The sequence below is a fragment of the Schistocerca gregaria genome, chromosome 2 (assembly GCF_023897955.1).
Source record: "Schistocerca gregaria isolate iqSchGreg1 chromosome 2, iqSchGreg1.2, whole genome shotgun sequence".
Lineage (NCBI taxonomy): Eukaryota > Metazoa > Arthropoda > Insecta > Orthoptera > Acrididae > Schistocerca > Schistocerca gregaria.
This window is the reverse complement of record NC_064921.1, coordinates 266471617-266494030: the sequence shown is the minus strand read 5'-3', so window position 1 is coordinate 266494030 and position 22414 is coordinate 266471617. Positions and strand designations below refer to the sequence as shown.

At 37.1% G+C, this 22414-nt stretch overlaps 1 protein-coding gene across 6 annotated transcripts in view; it reads left to right on the top strand.

Moving 5' to 3' along the window:
- The first annotated feature begins 4033 nt into the window (after nt 1-4033).
- The window catches only part of LOC126336846 (L-gulonolactone oxidase-like), a 61478-nt gene continuing 43097 nt past the window's right edge, over nt 4034-22414 (top strand). For 5 of the 6 annotated variants that reach the window (XM_050000935.1, XM_050000934.1, XM_050000933.1 and 2 more), the window contains exons 1-2: nt 4034-5796; nt 5880-6027. In XM_050000935.1, coding sequence (XP_049856892.1) covers nt 4208-5557 — 1350 coding nt within the window. In that variant the 5' untranslated portion in view covers nt 4034-4207 and the 3' untranslated portion in view covers nt 5558-5796; nt 5880-6027. The remainder of the gene's footprint in view (nt 5797-5879; nt 6028-22414) is intronic. The other variant, XR_007565017.1, reaches the window with a different exon arrangement.

The following is a 22414-nucleotide window of genomic DNA, read 5'->3' as shown; positions in this document are numbered from 1 at the left end:
TCTACGTAAAGACCTAAAATCACTTACCTTAGTCCAAAAAGGGGTTCAGTCTTCAGGGACACACATTTTCAATAAGTGGCCAGCAAGCATTAAAAACTTGGCTTCAGATAAAGCATGGTTTAAACATAGTTTGAAAGACTTTTTTGATAGGCAACACCTTCTACTCTGTAGATGAATATCTTAACAGGGACTGTTAGACAAGCTTAAGAAAAAAGGATGTTAGATTTCAGATTTGACAGCACTTGGTCAGAACAGTCAAGATTAGGTATTTTGTGTATGATGAATTTACTGAAAGTGCATAACAGTGTTTCGTTCTGACAGTGTATTAATTCTGTAAATATTACCACTTCCAGTTTACTGTAATGTTTTCAACTATACTGACAATCTTATGACAAATGATAAGGGTAGCAAGTGTTATATTCAGATGTTTTATGTTACAATTTCTGACATGTTCCATTCCCACGAGAATCATCTCATTTTTGGGTATATGGAACGAAAACTGAATGTAATATAATCTAACAATGTTGCTGTTGTTATCTTCAGTCCAAAGATAGATTTGATGCAGCTCTCCACACTACTCTATTCCGTGAAAGCCACTCTGTCTCCGAATAACTAGTGCAACTACATCATTTTCTACCTGCTTACTGTCTTCATCTCTTTAAACTACATAAAAATTCTATAAATTCCAGCAACATATATAAAACAACAAAGAAAGCAATTGAAATGAGAATAAGCAAGCGTTATGGGATTAGGAATGCAGAGCACATGTCTTAACAGCCACTTGGTGTGTGGCAGTATAAAGGGTGGTGGTGTGGTAGTATACATTAGTGAGAATCTCTAGTACAAGAAAATAAACTATCTAGAACAGTACAACAAAGAAGGATTGATTGAAGTGACAGGCATTGAAGTCCACACCAAAGAGAGTAGAGAGGTTATGAGAAAACATAAAGTTATTGGAATTTATCATCCACCAAAGGCTGATGTAGTTAGCTTCATAGACATATTTAGTAGAGTAGTGGGACGTTGTGGTCCCAGTGAACCTAACTATACTTGGTGATCTGAATATTGAGGCAAAATCTTACAGTTTGTGTCATATGAGGTTAATAGATACTTTTAACTCATATAATCTCATAAATGTAGTAAATAGTGATACCAGGGTAACAAAGTCCACATCTAGCAGAATTGATTACGTTATACTATGTAAACATATTAAAGACAGTGTTAGGTGCTGGAATATGGATTTTCACTACTCTGGCCACAAATGCCAGCTTGTAGAGTATGTAAACACAAGCATCCCACAAATGGCAAAAGTTATCGAATATAAAAGAATCCTAAAAGAGGGTAACATCCTTGCCCTAAGAAATAAATTAGCTATAGAGGACTGGGATCTGGTTTACCAGACTGAAGGATCTGATAACAAATGGGCTAAATTCTATGATACTATGCTAAGACACTTTGACAGATGCTGCCCTGTTAAGAAAATACAAAGAGTGTTCACCCATAACCAAAGTGCAAAAACCAACAGACTGATACTTCCAGCAACTATGATAAAACTCTGGCAAAACATCCAGGACCTGGATGTGTTACACAAGTCAACAAACCTGCTGGTTTTTAAGGCCAAGTACAACGAAGCCAAGAAAATCTGTAAGAAAGAGCTTTCAAATCTAAGAAAACAGATATACAGCAGTGAAATAGCTCAATCAGACAATATAACCAAGACATCATGGAGAATTGTAAATCAATATCGCAATTCCACACCGAAGACAGAAACTGAAATTGTAAATATAAGACATGAAGGAAACACAATTAAAGACCCTAATAAAGCCTGCAATGTTTTCAATAAATACTTTATATCTCCAGCTGCTAGTCCAGTTAATAACACAATTGTGAGTAGTGAGGTAAAGCTCTTCCCCTTTGAAGAGCCACCTTTTGAATTCAAACAAGTAAGTGAAAAAGAAATAGGCAGCATAATAAATAACCTAAAGAAGAAGTTCTCATCTGGATGGGATGGTTTGAGTAGTATTGTGATTAAAAATGTAATAAGGAATTAGTTAAAATAATCTCCCACCTGGTTAACTGCAGTATCAGAAAACATACATTTCCAAATGTATTGAAATGGAGCACAGTTAAACCAGTGCATAAAAAAAGGATCCAAGGAAGAGGTTTCAAATTTCAGGCCCATATCATTAATACCTGTCTTCAGCAAAGTATTTGAAGCTGTGTTGCTGTCACTACTTAGTGACTATTTCTTGAAAAATAAGTTCCTAACAGAGACACAACATGTATTCCGAAAAGATCATAGTACTATCACAGCAATTACGGAATTTCTTCACAAAACATATGGTGCCCTTGATCAAGGAATGCAAACAGCTGGCATATTTCTAGACCTTACTAAAGCCTTTGACTCGGTAAACCATGAGTTACTTTTAATTAAACTTGAGTCATACAATGTAAATGCTGCATCCATGCAATTGCTGGCTACATATTTATTTAACCGCAAGTAGTGTACAAAGCTGACTTACAAAATCAATAATCGTAACATTAATTTCCAGTCCAAATATGAGACAGTCACACAAGGTGTACCCTGGGCTCAATTTTGGGCCCTTTCCTTTTCCTTGTGTATATAAATGATATAGAGCATCCTTTCAACTCCCAATTGGTAACGTATGCAGACGATACCTTACTGTCATTTCTTGGTAAACAAAATGATGAGCTAATGTTGGTAGCAACTGAGGGACTACGTCAAATAACTATTTATTTCCAAGATCAAGGTTTGAAAGTTAATATCAGTAAATCTCAGTTATTGCCATTTAAACTTACAAAATCACACCAAACCTCTATCAGTAACTTAGGTGGAATTGAAGTAGTGGACGCAGAAGGCTGCAGATTTCTAGGTATTCACCTAGATGAAAATCTAAGATGGTTAAACCATATCAAATTTTAATGCAATAAAATCAGCATTTCATTACATCTAATCAGCTAGTTATCAAAAGTAGTTCCACATCAGACATTAAAAACAATTTATTATGGAACCATTTTTGCACAGATTAATTACAGGATAGAGATATGGGATTGTGCTGCCGAAATACATATGAACAGAATATTAACCCTACAGAAAAGAGCAATTAGAATTATCCATGGATTAGGGTATAGAGATTCATGCAGGGAAATCTTTGTTCATCATAAATACCTCACAGTCTACTCATTGTATTTTTACAGATTAATTATATTTTTTGTGACACATCAAAACAAAGCAGCAAAGTGCTCTGATATGCATGCCTATAATACAAAAAATAAAGACTGCTACTACAGACAAAGAACAAAATTAAAAACAACAGACCATAGTCCATGCATTAGTGGTCAAATATGGTACAACAGATTACCGGGCTCTATAATTTACCACAAAGGGAACTCATTCAAAGTGAAACTGAAATATTTCTTGATTGACAAGTGTTTATATCCTGTAAGTGAATATTAATATTAAACTACAATAAATTATATATATATATATATATATATATATATATATATATATATATATAGTTGTGTAAAATCTCAATATTTGTAATAGGCATGATGTAACACTCAATGTTGTGCCTTATTAGGTACAATGGTACACTTGTCTCATGTATATGCAATCACATATGTATATATGACTGTACTAAGCTTGTATAAAATGCTATGACGTTTGCAAAAGACACCAGTTGGTGTCTCCACGCAAAAAATATAATAAATACAATAAATAAATAAATAAACTTTCATAGTTGTGGAATACACCACGTATACGCACAGTGATGTTATCCGAAGTCGGGTGGTCCACTTAATTTCATTGCTCATCGAATCTACTCAGATGAAAGCTCTTGTTTTTGTACACTGATTAGGAAGCATCATTACACTCTTACGGATGTTGGTTTCCACGTCACAGATGTTAAGTTTTATTTGTAATGAATTTGACACCTGTAGATTTGTGTGGGTAATTCTACGGCAAAGACTTTAGCTGTGTACACTTGGATTGAAACATATTTCCGAGGAAGATCATAGATATTGTTGTTTGTTGACAATGTAGTAGGTTGTAGGAGAATTATTTTGTTTTCGTTTGTGTAAGTGATTATTTGGAGCTCTTATGTTTTCTCACTTTAAACAAAATGACAAAGTTTTCTTGAACTGATTAAAAAACATTGTGTATTTTTCATTTTTGTTGCTCATTATGTCCAGTCGAAGGCGGAGAGTGACGTTTTACCCGAAAGATTTAGTTGATGTATTCAAAATACTGAAACAGGTGAAAGAAAACTGTGTTACCGTGAAATGCAGTGGAGGAACGTACCCAGTTAGTGAAAACGGAGATGTGCTGATATCTCTAAACAATTTAAGACGTATCCTCTGGTACGACCCAGCGGAACAAATTCTGACTGTAGAAGCAGGAGTTACACTTAAAGAAATCTTGAAGTGCGTCGAATATTTCAACGCTACGCTAGAAATGTACGGAACATTGCCAGATATGGCTGTTATTGATGCTGTTTCTATAGGCCTAATAGGTGCCAATGGTACGATTGCACAATGTATTAAAGCGTGCAAAGTAGTGTCCTTGCACGGCGATACCATTGATTGTATGTGGCCCTGTGCAGAACACGTTGTTGATCAGAGTGGAAAATGTGATGGAAACGGAACTGTGTGTCCAACATTGCAGCATGTTGTGTGTGGCCTTGGTTGTGTAGGTATTGTTGCATCTGTTACTTTGAAATGTGTACCAATACATCTAGCTCAACAGGTCACATATGTATGCACAGTGAAAGAAATACCAGGAATATCTGAGAGACTGTCAGCAGCTCTATACAGTGAGTTACTTTGGTACCCCCTTATAAACAGGATAGCTGTCACAAATCATTATCCAATACGTTTGCATCAAGGGTTTTACCAGCCAATGTGGAAGAAAGTTATAGAGAGAGCATATATATTTATGCATCAGATAGTAACTAGTGTCAGCCCATACATTTCGTGGTATTTCCCTGATGCTTCAGCATACCTTTCACGTCAGCAGTTTGGACTGGTGATGAAAGCAGCATCGTGCAGAACTGGTTTTTGTTTTAAACCGCAGAAATTTGTGTCTGTTGAGAGTTATTGCAAAGGGATAAAATGGTCAATTCCTAGAGAACATTTACCTACACTTATGCAGGAGATCAGGACTTGGGCTGAGAAGCATAAACATTTATGTTCAACCCCCATTGTGTTGTGTTTCCAGACAAACAAAGATCTAGATCTGCGCAAACCATTGCTTTGTCCATATACGGATGTTAGTACATGCACAATATGGACTGACTGGTTCTGCAACAAGAATTTGATGATATCTTATTCTGCAGAAATGGCAGAATTTGAATCATTGCTGCAGAAAAATTTTGGTCGTAGATGTTGGTCTGCTGGTCCAGTATTTATTTCACCACTTATTGGACAGATGTATCCAGGTTTCAAGCATTGGTGTTCTGCAAAGTCGGTGCTGGATCCTGATCTGATTTTTAGAAGTCCGTATGTAGAAGGCAATCTTATTATTGAAAATTGCTAATGTATGTCCTCGATGTATGTTATTCTCTTCACTGCTTATGCAGGGTGTCTTGTGCTTTGAGATGTATTATAGCATATCAAGAATCATCATTCTAATGACTTTGAAAACGCTTTGCATCACTATATCTGTGGAAGAGGCTTGGACGCAGTGAAGTAATAATAAATAAATAAAATATAAAAAAGACCCACAAAGTGTGAATCAAATTCCAGACAATCTGATCAACTGTCTCCTTTGTTGAGGTATTTGTAACTGGTTACATCTTAATGTTACTGTTTAGGAGTTGGGGTTCATTGATAATCAAATGTGTTTTATGTTTGAACAGGACCATGGAATGATCACTACACAAATAATTAATTTCAGCTTTGATGCTGTCATAGCACGGAACAATCCCAAACAAGAAACTTATTGATGTCATGTTTATAAGCATTAACTGGGAAAACAGTCATTAGATTCAGCAATATTTTTGTACTGTAAGTAAATGAAAATTGAGTTAAACATGTTATGTTACTTGTCAGTCTTATTCATGGTAATGTATGGAAACTTAATAGATTATGCTCTATTGGTGTCACAGATTTTCTCTAGTGTTGAAGTAGTATGGAAAGCTCAGAAGTGCTAGGAATGAGGTGCTTTTAGTTCAGTTGTCACATGCAAATTTATTGCTTATGTAATATTGTTCTAGGGTATTAACCTGAGGAAAAACATGACTCGGATATCATCATGCTCAGTGACACATTTGTTAAGGCACTGGGCATGCATTTTGGGGCACGGGGGGGTGGGGGGGTGGGGGGGGGGGGTTGAAATTGGTGTCCAGTTATTCATATTTAGGTTATCTGTTATTCTCTGGAACATTTGGTGCTCTGCATAGTGGAAATGTGTAATTTATATACATTTTATGTAAATCACACCACCATTGATAGTATACAATACCCTAAATTAATTTTGTAGAAAAATTCAGGTAGAATGTAAATACACTAAGGAATTAAAGACTTTAGTCGCCAGTTAGCATTGATTTAAATCAGTGCCCACTGGCATAATTCCTTTGTATCTTGATTCATAGTGGTATGCAGGATCAGTGGCTGCAGGATCAAAAAGGTGTTTGTTCTTTATGACATGCCCAAAAGAACAGACACCAAATACACTGAATTTTGGTAAATACTTTAGGAGTAAACATTCGAGTTGTCAAATGAAATACAAATTAACAAGAAGGATCTGCACGTGATCATACCAGATGTCATTCAGGTTTGGTGTGCAGGTTTACTAATCGACCAAAGGATCAGCTTCCAACTTTGTGAGCAGGGGCCTTTAATGTGAAAGTTACATGAGTGCTGTAGTGACATTTCAGAAATTTTTGCCAGTTTTGAAATGCTGTAATTTGGTGGATAATTGTGATAAATCTACACAAACCCTGGAAAGATAGTTTAATAGTTTGAGTTGTGAACATTCTGTAAATTTTATATTGCATTTGTGTTCCAGGTAGCATTGAAAGTTTTTAGTTTATGTGGTTGGTTTAGAAATATATCTTTTTGTGAGATTATTGCTTACTAGCTTATTTCGAAACCTGTTTGTTTTATCTCTTCTGGGTTCATAGTTTTTAAGATATTCTGTTGAAGATGTCTGAAAACAAATTTGCTGGCAAAGTGATTTTTTAAACCTTGTGTCTCACAAGGGACACTTGATCCAATCTTGTGTTAAAGAACATCTTTTCTCTGTGACATTAAATTCCCATGAATGCTGTGTTTCTTTGAAGTTCTGCAATAACCAGTAAAGTTTTTTGTACAAATGACTGTTGGTTTTTAAAGATGAAAAGTTAATTTTTATCAAACTTAATCTTCTCTCACATCAAATATAGTCTAAAAGTTTTACATTTTATTGTTTAGATATTATTCTCTCGAAAACAAGAATTTTTAGGTAAAGTGCACTTGTGGTGTACTAAGCCCTCCCACTGTATGCTGCTGTTGTAATTTGTAACTGTCAGTTGTAGCCAATCAGGTGATACGTTATGACAGCCAGTCAGAATGTCTGAATCTAATGATTGATTTTGAGAGAACATGCAGATGACTTGTTCCTCTTATAGATGTAAGTAAGGAAGAAAACTCGACTTGCTGGCAGGCTGACTTGAAGTGATTGCTAGCGGGCTGACTTGTACTGAGGCCCAAAGTCTAGATTAGTTTGGAATGTGAGTTTGACTGAGATTTGGCAAAGCCAGGGAAAATGAATGGTAGAAAACGAAATGTGCAGACAGATTTTTCTGTAAAGAAACCGAAGGCCAAGGTTAGCTTGCAATGTGACAATTTGGTTTTGAGTTTGCAAAGCCAGTGGATCTCATTACGAAAATGGGATTGCCGTCATAGTTTGATGCATAACTTAGTCTGAGATGTAGGTATGTCATTGCAGTGAGCTACTTCTATATCTTATTTCCAATTTCACCAAAAAATCCAGCAGTGTAGTTAATTCTAACTTAATGGAACAAAATACTGGCCACCTCAAATTATGGACAATAGGAAATTATAAATGAGCATTCTAATTAGCTACTGAATTACTATCCATCATGCTCACTTCTCATCATTCATCTGCTATCAGTTACCAAGAGCAAAACACAATGAAAAAGCCACGGTGCACCAGTAAGTCCACTTTTGCCAACATTAGGTGTATTCTGTATGTTATCAACTTTTTAGAATCATGTCACACAAGAAAAAAGTAATACACTTTACAAATTAAATCAAAGTGTACTTTTGTAGGTTACTGATTTGTATACCTGATGGCTTTAGTAAGTGAAGATGTGGAGAACTATTGTTTTTAAAAGAAGAGTTATCATCGGGAAATTTGAGGTTGGTTAATGCAATTCTGACAAGTCAGCTGAAAAATGTCATCAAGTATTGTTCAATTGGGCGACAGTGGATCTCAAAAATAATTGCCCGATGTTACAACTTTGACTTCCATGGCTGCTTCAAGAATACTTTTCCACACTAGCAATGTATCATTTTGGTGCTGTTTCAACAAACCAAACACAATATATCAAAAGTGTGAGGCAAAATCTCAAGCCCAGTGAAGTAATTGCACTGCTTTATTTTGCAGAGAATTATGGCTTTGTTGTCCAGGATGCTGTAATATAATAGGCTGTGAGAGCTAGCCTACAGTGCTCAAAGGTCAATCAAATCCTCACACCTTTGGTTTTCACGGATTCTGTGAGCAAAACTTGAATAAAACTTAATTTTTGTTGAGAAATCCCACATTGAATTCCAGAACTTGTCATGAAGAAAGGTTTTCTTTGGTTTGTTGGAACAAGAGAAAATCACCAATGCATTCCAATTGATCTGAAAATACTGCCATGTGTTGCCGAAACATCAGAACAAACTGATGATGCCCCAGAATTTATGATTTCAACACTACAAACAGGGCAGTATGTTCTATACATGTATGAAAACAGCAGGTGGGTTGGCAGTGTTTGTGAAATCTCATTACACACTTATCTATTTCATGCATGCTTGTGGCCTGTTGAGATTGTTTCGCTTGTCAGTTCAAAAAATAGAAGCAGAATCAGCACATTATTGAAAGTCTACTGGAGCTATATCCAACAACATTGGGTCAGCAGCACAGTTTCTGAGTACCAGTCATCACTATAATTGATGAAAAACGTTCAAGAATATAGTTATTTCGCCATGGCAATCATAAAGATACCCAAACATCAAGCTTTGGAAATGCTGCGTATTTCCTCCAAAGGCTTGTGAACCTTTACTATGCAGACCAGTGGCAAGATTGGAAACCTGGAAGAAGTCCCTCAACCATTGGTGGCCTTGGATATGGTTATTGGGTGTGATCCAGTGGCTATAGGGATGCTAATTTTTTATTAACTTGTAATGGAAAAAGCCATAATGGATCAACGCAAGCTTTTAATTATATTGCGACTTAACACTGCTTTAAAAAATCCCCCTTTTTTTTATACTCCAAAATATTGATTTGCATGTCAGTTTAACAAGATAATTATAGACCTTCAAGGAAAAGAGCATTATTGGAAATTAACACAAGTCTGGGACAGGTGCCTGTTCCAAGATATAAGGGTTCAAAATTCACTTACCTTGGCAGCAAATTTGGTTTCGGGTGACTTGAGCCCCCTGTATCCTAAATACCTATGAACCCAACCATGACAAAGCTTAAAAGATTTTCTAAACAAGCTACTAGGCAATAAGGTCACAAAAGGAGAGATTTCTAAACCAGCTGCATAACAAGATCAAGCCTCTTCAACTTGGGAGAAGTTTTGTTGCGACAAAATATACTAATTCACTGACAACTGTCAGTGGCATTTGGGGCAAAGTTAGTAAGTCTACTGATAAAACTTACAGAATGTGCACAATCCAAACTGTTAAACCATCTTGCCAAGGTGTGCAGCTTTTTGTCAATTATCCGCTGAATCATAGCACTTTGAACATTGCTGAAAGTTTTGAAATGTTGCCCTGACATTTCTTTACCCACCACTAAAGTGCCAACTACTTACAAACTGTTAAAATTTGGAAGCTAGGAATTTGTAAATCATTTTTTGGTTGTTCAGCAAACTTGCTCACCAAATCTGAACAAAATTTGAGATGACCGAGTGAGAACTGTATCTAAAAATAGACCACATGTCGTTGAATCACCCTAAAGCAATCTCTATTGGGCAGCTGATGTCTTTCTACATACTTTTGTTCAGTGCCATACCAGTATTAAGTGAATATGCCTATAATTAGTAGCATCTTGAACCTCTAGGAATATGAACCGACATTGTAAAACACGTGAATCAACTGAAGCTTTCAATACCTATTCATCAACTCACAATCAGATTGTCACCTTTTAACCTGACCTACACATTGGGTCATTGAACAGGTCAGTTCATTCATAGTGTTTCATTGAGCCCATCAAGAAGGAGAACCTTTATTTGCACGTATACGTCATCACATGCCAAAAGAGCATTACATGTAATGTTAGTTAGAAATTCTCTGTTGGGTTCTACATGTACATATATACTCTGCAGTCTGTGTTATGGTGTGTGGCGGAGGGTACATTGTGTACTAGGATCGCTTCCCACTCTTCCTGTTCCAGTGATGTATGGTTCACGGGAGAAACGATTGCCATTAGGCCTCCAGGGAGGCTCGAATTTCTCTTATTTTATGTTCATGGTCTTTTCGCGATATATACATAGGAGGAAGCAACATGTTGGTTGACTCTTCTAGGAATGTGTGCCCTTGGAACTTTAATGGTGGACCATAATGTGATGCAGACTGCCTCTCTCGGTGCTTCTGCCACGGGAGTCGGCTGAGCATCTATGTGACACATTCATTCTTACTAATTGAACCTGTAACAATGTGTACTGCTCTTATTTGAATCTTCTCTATTTCCTCTATGAGTCCTATCTGGTACATATCCCATACTGACAACCTGTGTGTGGATATTAGTTGAACAAGTATTTTGTTTTTTGTGAGCTACATCCTTTGTTGATGGAGTACATTTACTGAGGATTCTCCCAATGAATCTCTGTCTGGCATTTGCCTTTTATGTGGTGGTTCCACTTCAAATCTATTTGTATTTCTAGATATTTTATGGAAGTAACTGCTTCCATTGATTGTTCTGCAATTTTACAATCATGTGGTAACTGTCTAGGTATTCACAACACAGTACATTTGTTTATGTTGAGGGTTAATTGCCACTCCCTACGCCAAGTGTTGGTCCTCTATTGGTCTTCCTGCATTTTACTACAGTTCCCTATCACTGCAACTTCTCTGTATAAAACAGCATTATCACGGAACTTTGGATATTACCTAATAGGTCATTTATATGTACTGTGGAAAGTAATGGTCCTGCAACACTCCCCTGAGGTGTGTTTGAAGTTACATTTACATCTGAAGATATCCCTCCATTCATAATGATATGCTGTGTTCTGTTAGCTAGAAACACTTCAGACTAGGCACACAGTTGGTCTGATATTCCATACACATTTTATTAATCAGGTGGCAGCATGAAACTGGAATGAAAGCCTTTCGGAAGTCAAGGAAAATGGTATCTATATGGGTGTCTGTATCGACTGCATTCTGTGTCTAGTGTTCAAATAAAGTGAAGGTGGGCTAAACACAAATATTGTTTTCGGAATCCATGTTTGTTCCTACAGAGGAGATTTTGTGTCTCTAGAAATGTCATAATACAAGATCATAAAACATGATTCTAAAACAATCCACATGAGAGATATAAGCCTATAATTTTGTGCATCTGTTCGACGACACTTCTTGGAAACGGGAATGATCTGTGCTTTTTTTCAATCATTAGTAATGCTTCGCTTCTCAAGAGACCTACTGTAAGCTGCTGCTAGAAGAGGGACAAGTTCTTTCACATACTCTGTGTAGAATCTATTGGGTCTCCCATGAGGTCCAGTGGTCTTTCCTCTGTTGAGCAAATTCTGTTGCTTTTTATGCCTTGGCACTTATTTCAATATCTGCTGTTTCGTTGTTTGTGCAACAAGCTAAAGGAAAAACTGTAGTGCAATCCTCCTCTGTGAAACAGTTTTTGAAAAAGATGTTTAGTATTTCGGCCTTTTCTGTGTGTCATTTTGTTCACGGAGTGTCTGGACAGATTGCTTTGATGCATTTACTGATTTGACACAAGACTAGACCTTTTTTGGGTTTTATGTCAAGTTGGTAGCTATAGTTTTACTCTTGTATTTGTTGAACACTTCACGCATAGCCCTCTTTATGCTAATTTAGGCTTCATTTAATTTTTGTTTATCTGTGAGACTTTGGTTACATTTAAATTTGCAGTAAAGATGTCTTTTGCTTTCGTAGCAGCTTCCTAACACGGTTGTCAAATCTTTGTGTTTTTTTCCATCCCTCACAATTTTACTCAGGACATAATTGACTACAGTGTATGTACTATTCTCGTGGACTTTTCCCATTTATGCTCAACAGTGTCAGTGCTGGCAATGAAATTTCCATGATGACCTGTTAAGTAATGTGAAAGCTGTCTCTTGTTGCTCTCGCTAAACAGAAATATTTTCTTGCCCTTCTTTGTATTCCTATTGAGCAACCATATTCAGTGAAACTGTAACAGCCTTATAATCACAGATTCCCCTGAGTTGAAAAGTTCGAGTCTCATTGTCATCAGCACGTCTAAGATGTTATCTTCACGAATTGGTTCTCTGATAAACTGCTCAAGGTAATTTTCGAATAAGGTGCATGATTCTCTGTTCCTACTATACATCATAATCACTTGAGCTCCCAGGTCTATAGATGGCCAAGTTAAAATCTCCACCTGAAACTATAACATGACCAAGTAATTTACGTAAAATATTCTCCAAATTTCCACTCAATTGTTTTGCCATTACTATTGCTGAGGCAGTGGTCTGTAAATGTGAAGGGTGATGTTTTAGAATTGAACGAGGATTTGAAGCATAAACGTAGTTGTGCTTATACAGTATTACACACTGCTGGTTCCTGTCTGCTTGGCGCTGTCATTTTTTACAAGGAATGACATTAACACTGACGTTGTGATACAACCAGTGTGTTGGTCCATAAGGGGAGCTAGAAAGCCCTATGTTGACAATTTTAAATTTTGTTACTTGGCTTCCCCATATTTCAGAAGCTACTATTGTAACAGACATGATTTTGTTACAAAACAGTACATGTTATGTTGTTAGTGTGCAGAACTGAAATTGTTGCATTTCAGCCACTGGTTAGGAAAATATAATTCTTTAACTATGTCATTAAAGTTATGTAAAATTTTATATACTTTCTCCTAAATAATTTTAATTATACTTAACATTATGTTCTTATTGTAGTTCAGTAGACTCAGTGTGTTGGGACTCCCTGAAAATTTGGGTACTCAAACAATCAATTTATTTTTTGTCATCTTGGTCACACTTGATTATTCCTAATTTGACAACACATTTCAGCTGTCTACCATCATTGCATCTGTCATAAAATAAGTGTAAACATGGAATATACAATTAGTTGCAAATATTCCAAAAATATTTTTCGCAAAAAAATAAAAATAACCGTATGTTGCACATTACTTCAGTAGATAAAAAATTGAGAACTACAGTAAAAAATGTAAATGTCATGTGACTAGGGCCTCCTGTCGGGTAGACTGTTCACAAGGTGCAAGTCTTTCGATTTGATGCCACTTCGGCAACTTGCACATCAATGGGGATTAAAGTGATGATGATGATGACAACACAACACCCAGTCCCTGAGCAGAGAAAACCTCTGACCCAGCCGGGAATCGAACCCAGGCTCTTAGGATTGACATTCTGTGCTGACCTCTACAGTAGAAATTCAGTAATATACATGAGTAATACGCACCAAATGCTAAACATCAGTACCGTGTATGTGTCAGATAGTACACACTTGTACTAAGTATTGGTGCGTACTAGCAGTGACACAGTCACCGGTAAGAAGGTAAATTATCCAGCCGCCTTCAAATTGCGGTCAAAGCACAATAACAGTGCACTCTATTTAATAGGTGACAGATAAGTGCAGACATGAATAAAATTTGAATTAGATTACAGATATACTTCCCATTTTTGGTAATGTGTTAAAATAACAAGTGTAACAAGTGGTATTGTGTTAAAATAACAAGCCACATGGATTAATACATGTGCGTTTTCATACTCTCATGAGATTTTTACAGACTTTGTGCAACATAAGATTTTTACAGTTTGCAGAAGTTCAAGGCCACAAATCAAAAAGAGAGAAATTGTTGAACATAAAAACAGCATAAACAAAGTCACTAACAATATAATAAAAGGCAGTGGTGAAATCGTAGGTAAAATGACTCCAAGGCAACATTGCACAATCCATGTGGAGCCACTAAAATAACATGGGGAAGGGGGTTGTTTTGGGTTGTTAAAGCACTCAAATGTCACAATAAATCGTAGATAATCTTACAAAAACCAATTTTTCCTAAAATATATTCGCTCGTTTATCACATATTGTGACCGCCTTTTTTTAAGAATCTCTATCTCAAATTCCTCCAAATTATTGAGTTTATGGCCTTTGGCTGCTTCGTGTAGTATTTTAAGGCTTTCTGTAATAGGGTCTTGATTGTTTCTCATAATTTAAAGGGTTCCTCAAAGCATTCTTTCTGGACTTGTATATGTACTCCCTATAACTTATTGCACAATTCCTACTGGTCTGGGCTATATAAAGTTCATTGAAATCCCTGATTTTGAGCTTATACACTCCATGCTTTAAAAAGTGTTTTGTCTATTTTCTCTAGAATGATGTAATCTATTACCTAAGTTTCCGTTGGTAGCAAATCCAACTTTTAGATTCAATTTTTTTAATGATTTCACAGTGCACAATGTGGGCCATTACACATCATAGAGATAAGTATGTATTGTGCTTTGAGCACCACCTGACAACGGTTGAATAATTGACCTTAGTGCTGACTGTGTCGCCACTAGTATTCAACTACACTTTGTATTGATATTGTAAATTATTTGCTATATCTTAGACACCTGTATTACTGCATTTGTACCCTATTAGTTGCCAGCACTTCTCAATTTATGATCTATTGTAATAATTTGCATCATATTGTTATTTTTTTTCTTATGAAAAATATTTTTGTAATATGTGCTAAGAATTGTATATCCTATGTTTGTGCTTTTTGTCTTTGACAGATCCGATAATGGCTGTTAGCTGGAATGTGTTTTCAAAATAGAAATAATAAAGTTTGACCAAGACAAGGAAAGAAGTGTGTGTGTGTGTTTTTGTGCATGATTATGGCCAGGTGCTCTTTCTGCTGTTTTGCATTTGAATACTCTACTCTATAAGTGGTTCCTGAGATCTCTGGTAATAATGCAACTGAAAACGTAAATTTTCTGAAACAGCTTCTAAAGTTTGAAACAACTAAAACTTACTTAATTTATGACTTTTAATTTTTTAACTCACTCTGAAGTACACTCCACCACGGTGTGTATCGTTCTCTTGATAATTCTGTGTTGATTTCATTCTTTTCTTCCGTCTAGACTCCTTTATAGCCATTTCTGCTGCAATCTGTGCTTTGTCAATGCAAAGCTTGTCATCCATTGAAGTTCTCAGATGCAGTTTACTTTGGGATTAGTTCCCATATGCAGTAGCCCCTTCCATCTCACCAGTGTTGTCGTAATTTAAAGCAATAACAGTAAAGCAAACAAACCCGCCTTACCTTTCCCTCGTCCCCCCCCCCCCCCCCCCCCTCCACAACCACGCCACAATTTTAGTGTTTTCCTCCCAGCAAATACATTGTTTTGGTGTGCAAGTGTCTTTGAGATCATTGAAAGACTCATTTGGATTCTGAATCTCCCTATGTAGAAACATCTCCAACAAGTCAGGTGTAGTGTGCTGACTGTGGGGAAGAACACACTACGATTAAAGTGCCCAGGTAGCAAAGAACAACTGTACATTCATTAAGTCTAGGCAACAGAATGCAATAACATAACTGTTGGGATGTCAGTCTGTGCTGAAAGGCAGACACTGAATGTCAATCATTTCTGTTGCACTAGAATGTTCTTACACAAATGAAGTCCTTGAGGCCTTGATCGGTGGAGATTATTAGGCTGCTCGAGGATGGTTGAGAGGTGGTCCAGTGAGGTGGGAGCTTAAAGACAGTAGGAGCCTATGGATACTACAGTGAAATGCACCTTATTAGATTGATGATAACTCAATTTGGTGAGATGCTAGATGCAGCTGGCTTACACCCAGACAGTGAACTGCCTGAAGAGCGGTCAGGTAGCTACTTTAATATCTAGGCGCTGGAAGGATACCAACTCGGCGCTCCAGGGGCATGTGACTCATGGAAGCGAGGTGATGCCATGGTGGCAGCAGTGTTTAAGATGATGCTTACACCTCTGGTGGCGAGGCTGGTGCCATGTAGTACTGTTGCAGCTTCTTCAGGTTCAGTTAAAAACAACATATTTTGTTTGTGTTGATGCTGGATCGTTTTCATTCAGTCTCCACAGATAGTGTCATTGGCAGGTTGGAACTTTGGCAACGCTTGGCATATGACTGTGGTTGGTTGCTGTGTTACAGGTGGTAGCCTGGGGATCCATCATCAGGATTACCACATCTCTGTAAATGTGCTTTACGACTTCCATCACTGCTACTAGGATGGATTGTTTATGACCAAATGAGGTATTTTGAGTATTGGACATTGTGATACTTGCACCATGAATCTAGTTCGGGAGGCCAAAGTTGACTGGTTTATCAGCTCTTACCAGTTTGTGGAAGAAGGTAGTCCATAATACTGCCTGGTTCATTATGAACAAGTCACCAATGTTATTTTGTAATGGCTAGCCCAGGGCTTCCCAATATTATTAGCTGGCGGACCCCTTTTTCAGGAAAAAAATTGTGCTGGACCCGTTGTCAGTCAAGCATTCAGTAACTGGTGAAATTCAGCATGAAGCCCATGGGAATTGGAAACTTCTTAATGAAAGTGCCACTTTTCCACTATCCCCATAATGAATCAAGATACTTTGGTTTAAAGATGAATGGAAATAACTTGAAACTAACAATGTTCCCATTCATCTGAATTCCTTCTGTATTCAGATACTTGCTGTTAAATTTAATCCCATTGTTCAGTGCACTAGTCAGGCCATATTTCTAATTGAGTGGGGGAGAATATATTGCAAAGAAAAGCAATGCTCATTGAATATCATTTTAATTTTCAAAACAGGTATATCAATACTAACAGAAATATTAAGTAATTGTGGAAAACACAAACAAAATACATACAAAGGTTATAGTCTAGGAACATTCACTGCTTGTTGATGAAGCAAAATGTGTGTGTGTGTGTGTGTGTGTGTGTGTGTGTGTGTGTGTGTGTGTGTGTGTGTGTGTGTGTGTGTTTGTCCCCCTAGAGATGAGTCTGTAGGAGTAATAATGGAATCTTAATGTGAAGGTTGAGGGTGCTTCGCTTGGACCCAAGTTTGAAAAGTCAGTTTCAGTACTTGACAAGTGGAGACGAACATCTGGTTCAGTGTGTTACAGCTGCGGTACTTAGTTTTATTGGTGGCTTAGATTTAGAATCCAGATATAGACTTGTATGTTGTGGCAATTGGAAATAGAATACTATTGGTTTTTCAACAAAGGAATGCATTTTTTGTTTTCCAAATAGATCCAAAAGTGTGAGTAAGTGTCACTGTTAAAAATAGATGTTGAAGTTGAGTCTGTGGAAAATTCAATCAACAACTCATATTCATTTGACGATAGAGTGTTCAACTTTTTGACAACCCATTCGTATTCCTGCAGCTTCTCATCTTTAGCTGTTAGGAAATAATGCTACAGCTATGATGTCACGCTTCAGAGAGATGTTTGAGGATTTCATGACATAAATTATTCCCAAGCTTCATTGTCTTGTCTTTCAAAAAAATTGTGGAGAAGAAGAAAACACTTGACCTCCCCCTCCCGACACTCTCTGCCCAAAAATTGATTTTCCTCTTGAACACTTGAACTTTGTTGTTGGCAGTGACCGTTATTATGCTTTTTGCTTGCAGTGCAATATGCGCTTCTTTCATTTTGGGGAAAATATGTGGCAAATAAGCATGTGTGTATTGCCAATTTTAGTCATTAATAAGAGCTGCTAATTTAGTAATATGGTCAAAAAGTAATGCTAGGACTCCTAAACTAAATTCATGTAATCGTGGGAGTGTATTTCTGTGGGAGAGCCTCATCATTTCTGTACAGAGAAGTAGGGAATGATGAAGGTTTCCCATAGTTTTACACAGTATTGTGAAACTTCTTGAATTCAGTGGCCATGATTTTATGTAATTAATAATTTGGACAGGTTCATCTAAAACTTTCTTGAAGAAAGCAGGTATTTGTTTAGTAGCTAAAGCATGTCTCTGGCGAGCACAAAGACTACTGCCACAATCCTTTGAACTTTCTTTTATGTTATTTATCGCTCCGACTGTTGGACCTGCTTTGGCTTTTGGACCATCTGTGTACACACCGATTCAATTAGACCATGAAATGTTGCTGGTCATTAAAAATTTGTCCAACAATCAGAATATTTCAATACCTGTTGTATTGGCAGTAGTGGTTTGCATAATAAAAGGTCCTTCTTGAAACATCCCAAGAATTCTTAATGAACAAGAGCCAATAAAATTGCTAATCCCTCTACAGATCTATATCATTGACGTCGGTTTGCAGTAGGGTTTTGGAGCATATACTGTATTCAAACATTATGAATCACCTCGAGGGAACAATGTATTGATATGTAATCAGCATGGTTTCAGAAAACATCGGTCTTGTGCAATGCAGCTAGTTCTTTATTCGCACGAAGTAATGGCCGCTATCGACAGGGGATCTCAGGTTGATTCCGCGTTTCTAGATTTTCAGAAGGCTTTTGACACCGTTCCTCACAAGCGACTTCTAATCAAGCTGCGACCCTATGGGGTATCGTCTCAGTTGTGCGACTGGATTCGTGATTTCCTGTCAGGAAGGTTGCAGTTCATAGTAATAGACGGCAAATAATCGAGTAAAACTGAAGTGATATCATGTGTTCCCCAGGGAAGCGTCCTGGGACCTCTGCTGTTCCTGACCTATATAAATGACGTGAGTGACAAATTGAGCAGTTCTCTTAGGTTGTTCGCAGATGATGCTGTAATTTACCGTCTAGTAAGGTCTCCCGAAGACCAGTATCAGTTGCAAAGCGATTTAGAAAAGATTGCTGTATGGTGTGGCAGGTGGCAGTTGACGCTATATAACGAAAAGTGTGAGGTGATCCACATGAGTTCCAAAAGAAATCCGTTGGAATTCGATTGCTCGATAAATAGTACAATTCTCAAGACTGTCAATTCAACTAAGTACCTGGGTGTAAAAATTACGAACAACTTCAGTTGGGAAGACCACATAGATAATATTGTGGGGAAGGCGAGCCAAAGGTTGCGTTTCACTGGCAGGACACTTAGAAGATGCAACAAGTCCACTAAAGAGACAGCTTACACTACACTTGTTCGTCCTCTGTTAGAATATTGCTGCGCGGTGTGGGATCCTTGCCAGGTGGGATTGACGGAGGACATCGAAAGGGTGCAACAAAGGGCAGCTCATTTTGTATTATCACGTAACAGGGGAGAGAGCGTAGCAGATATGATACGCGAGTTGGGATGGAAGTCATTAAAGCAAAGACGTTTTTCGTCACGGCGAGATCTATTTACGAAATTTCAGTCACCGACTTTCTCTTCCGAATGCGAAAATATTTTGTTGAGCCCAACCTACATAGATAAGAATGATCATCAAAATAAAATGAGAGAAATCAGAGCTCGAACAGAAAGGTTTAGGTGTTCGTTTTTCCTGCGCGCTGTTCGGGAGTTGAATGGTAGGGAGATAGTATAATTGTGGTTCGATGAACCCTCTGCCAAGCACTTAAATGTGAATTGCAGAGTGATCATGTAGATGTAGATTGTAATGGATCTGGGAGATGTATTATTTTCAACTGAAGTTATCGATACCGAATTTAGTGGGCGAAGTGGTGAATGTTTTTCTCTTATATTTTTGTTGGAATTTTTATAAATTATAATCTACTTATTTTTATGTTAATTTACTATTATGTTTAAAAATTGCAATATGTTGATTGATATTGGTGGATATGACGAACAATATCAAAGAGACTTATTATAAGCGGAAGTTTGGGTGTCGATTGGAATATCTTTGAAGCTAGAGTCATTCTTTGTCACTTGTAGAGTCGGCTGTGGTCGGTTGAGACGCAGTCGTGGAACAAAGTTGTACTTCCCTGTGAAATAAATCGAAAGTGAATGATGAACTTATGAGTTTTTCATATTACTTTTTATATCAAGTAGCAGCAAGCAAGCACATCCAGAAAGAAAAATGGTATTAGAAACACCCAAATTGAGACAGACACGGTGAACAGCGGAACTTCTGCATCCAACAAACGGCACTATTGGAATCATACTCATATTAGACAACTGAAGCCACCTAGGAATTTAACTATTGTATATATACAAAAAAAGTGACTACTTTATTTGAACTATGCCAGGTTTTATTACAAAATAACAATAGTGGAACGACAGTTTCAAGATGTACATCTGTAGATTCATTTATTGGGAGAGAAAATGAATTGTGTTGGATGCAAGAAACCAGATATTCTTTCACATCGTTTGATATGTCAACTATCCGTCTTGTTACAGTATTGTTTGATATTGACTCTGAAGATAAGAGTTTTACTGCTTTCTCGTCTAGCATACAAGAAACAGTATCATGGACACACTGTTTTATGAGGGTTTCCGCAATGGTGTGAGCTTTGCATGTCTTTGCCACTCGATAACTTACCAAGAAAGAGGGTTTTAAAGAGTTTTCATTAATTGTTTTTGCATGAATTTTCATGCAATGTTGAGAAGCAGGTAATTCAGTGTTCTTCAGCTTAAAATGATGGTGCAGTTTGACTGGAACTATCAAACCGTTCAGAAGACCTTGCGCACAGGTACATGCTGAGCTTTACCCCCCCTCTCTCTTGATAAATTATACTTCTAAATAGCTTTCGTAATACTTTATGCTTTTTTTATTCCACATCCACAGGGTATTGCAACTAATGGAGTACTTGCAGAATTTTTTCAAATAAATCTGGTTGTGGCACTTAGTATGATTTTTCTTCAGTAGGCTGTCCGCCCTCCTCATTAATTTCAACAGGAAGCTTTTCTTGCTGTGAATGCGATGCAGAAACTGCTCACTTCTTCAGTGATCTTGACTTCAGCCATGCATCCATGTTGAAAGTAATAAACTGGTCAAAAAACGGATGATGAAACAGGTAGTGCACTCACGAAGGACGTTTAACATTGAATGATGTCTCAGACCGCATACATTCCAGCGAGTGCTCTGATTGGTCGACTGAACTCAGGCCATTTCGGAATAACATGTGCAATATTTTTCTGCACTTCAAGTGCCATGAGCCAGCCGACATGTGATCCCTGGAGTGCTTCAGAAACAATTGAGCGGGGAGGCCACATTCACCAGCACTAAACTATGAGTCCCCAATCGGGAACAACAACTACTGCTTAGGAAGATGAACTAACATATTTATCAAGTGAAAAAAAATGTTATAATGATGAATTTGCTTTTTACCTTTTTTTAGTTAATAATTTTACTCATTTTTTTACAAGTTTATGTCAAAGGTTGACCACCTACCCCTTATAAAGAGCTGGTGGCCCCCAAAGGGGTCCATGGACCACATGTAGGAAAGCTCTGGGATATCCCATAGTATTGTCGTAGTTCATTATTAATTTTGTCTGTCAGCCTGCCCTTCTTGGATTTACATCAGAGAGTTTCTTGTTTCTCAAACTTTGTTTCAACTTTCTCAACCTGGTGCACATCCTCTTGTGGGCGTGACCCACACACTCCATTTTTGTGCTAATCTTATCAACTGAAAATTTCAGTAGCTGCAGTGGCCTCCATATCATCACGTGTTCCTCTGTAGTTCATATCACAGATATGTTGTGCTTGGTTCCTTGATTTACAATTATAATAATGTTTTTTTAGAATCTGTAATTCGATTACCTTTGCAGTTTCCATACTTAGTTGGCACTTCTACTTATAACATGTGTTTATATTATAAAAAGCTAGGAGATTGTTTTTGACAATGCTGCCAGTAGAAACAATGTAATAGTGTTATCCACAGCCTTCTATATAAAAAGAAAAAAATACTTCCCATTTGAGTTTATATGTGATTTATATACCATTTTATTAAGAAAACCACAAATTTTACTCTAAGATAAAAATCCAAAATTTAGAAATTTTATTTCTGTTCTAATCCCCTTCTTAACTTCTAGTGGTGCATTACTTTGCATACTTGTTTGCTTATGTATTGTTATGCTCATTCGTCATGTATTTCAGCTTAGTTTTTGCTTCT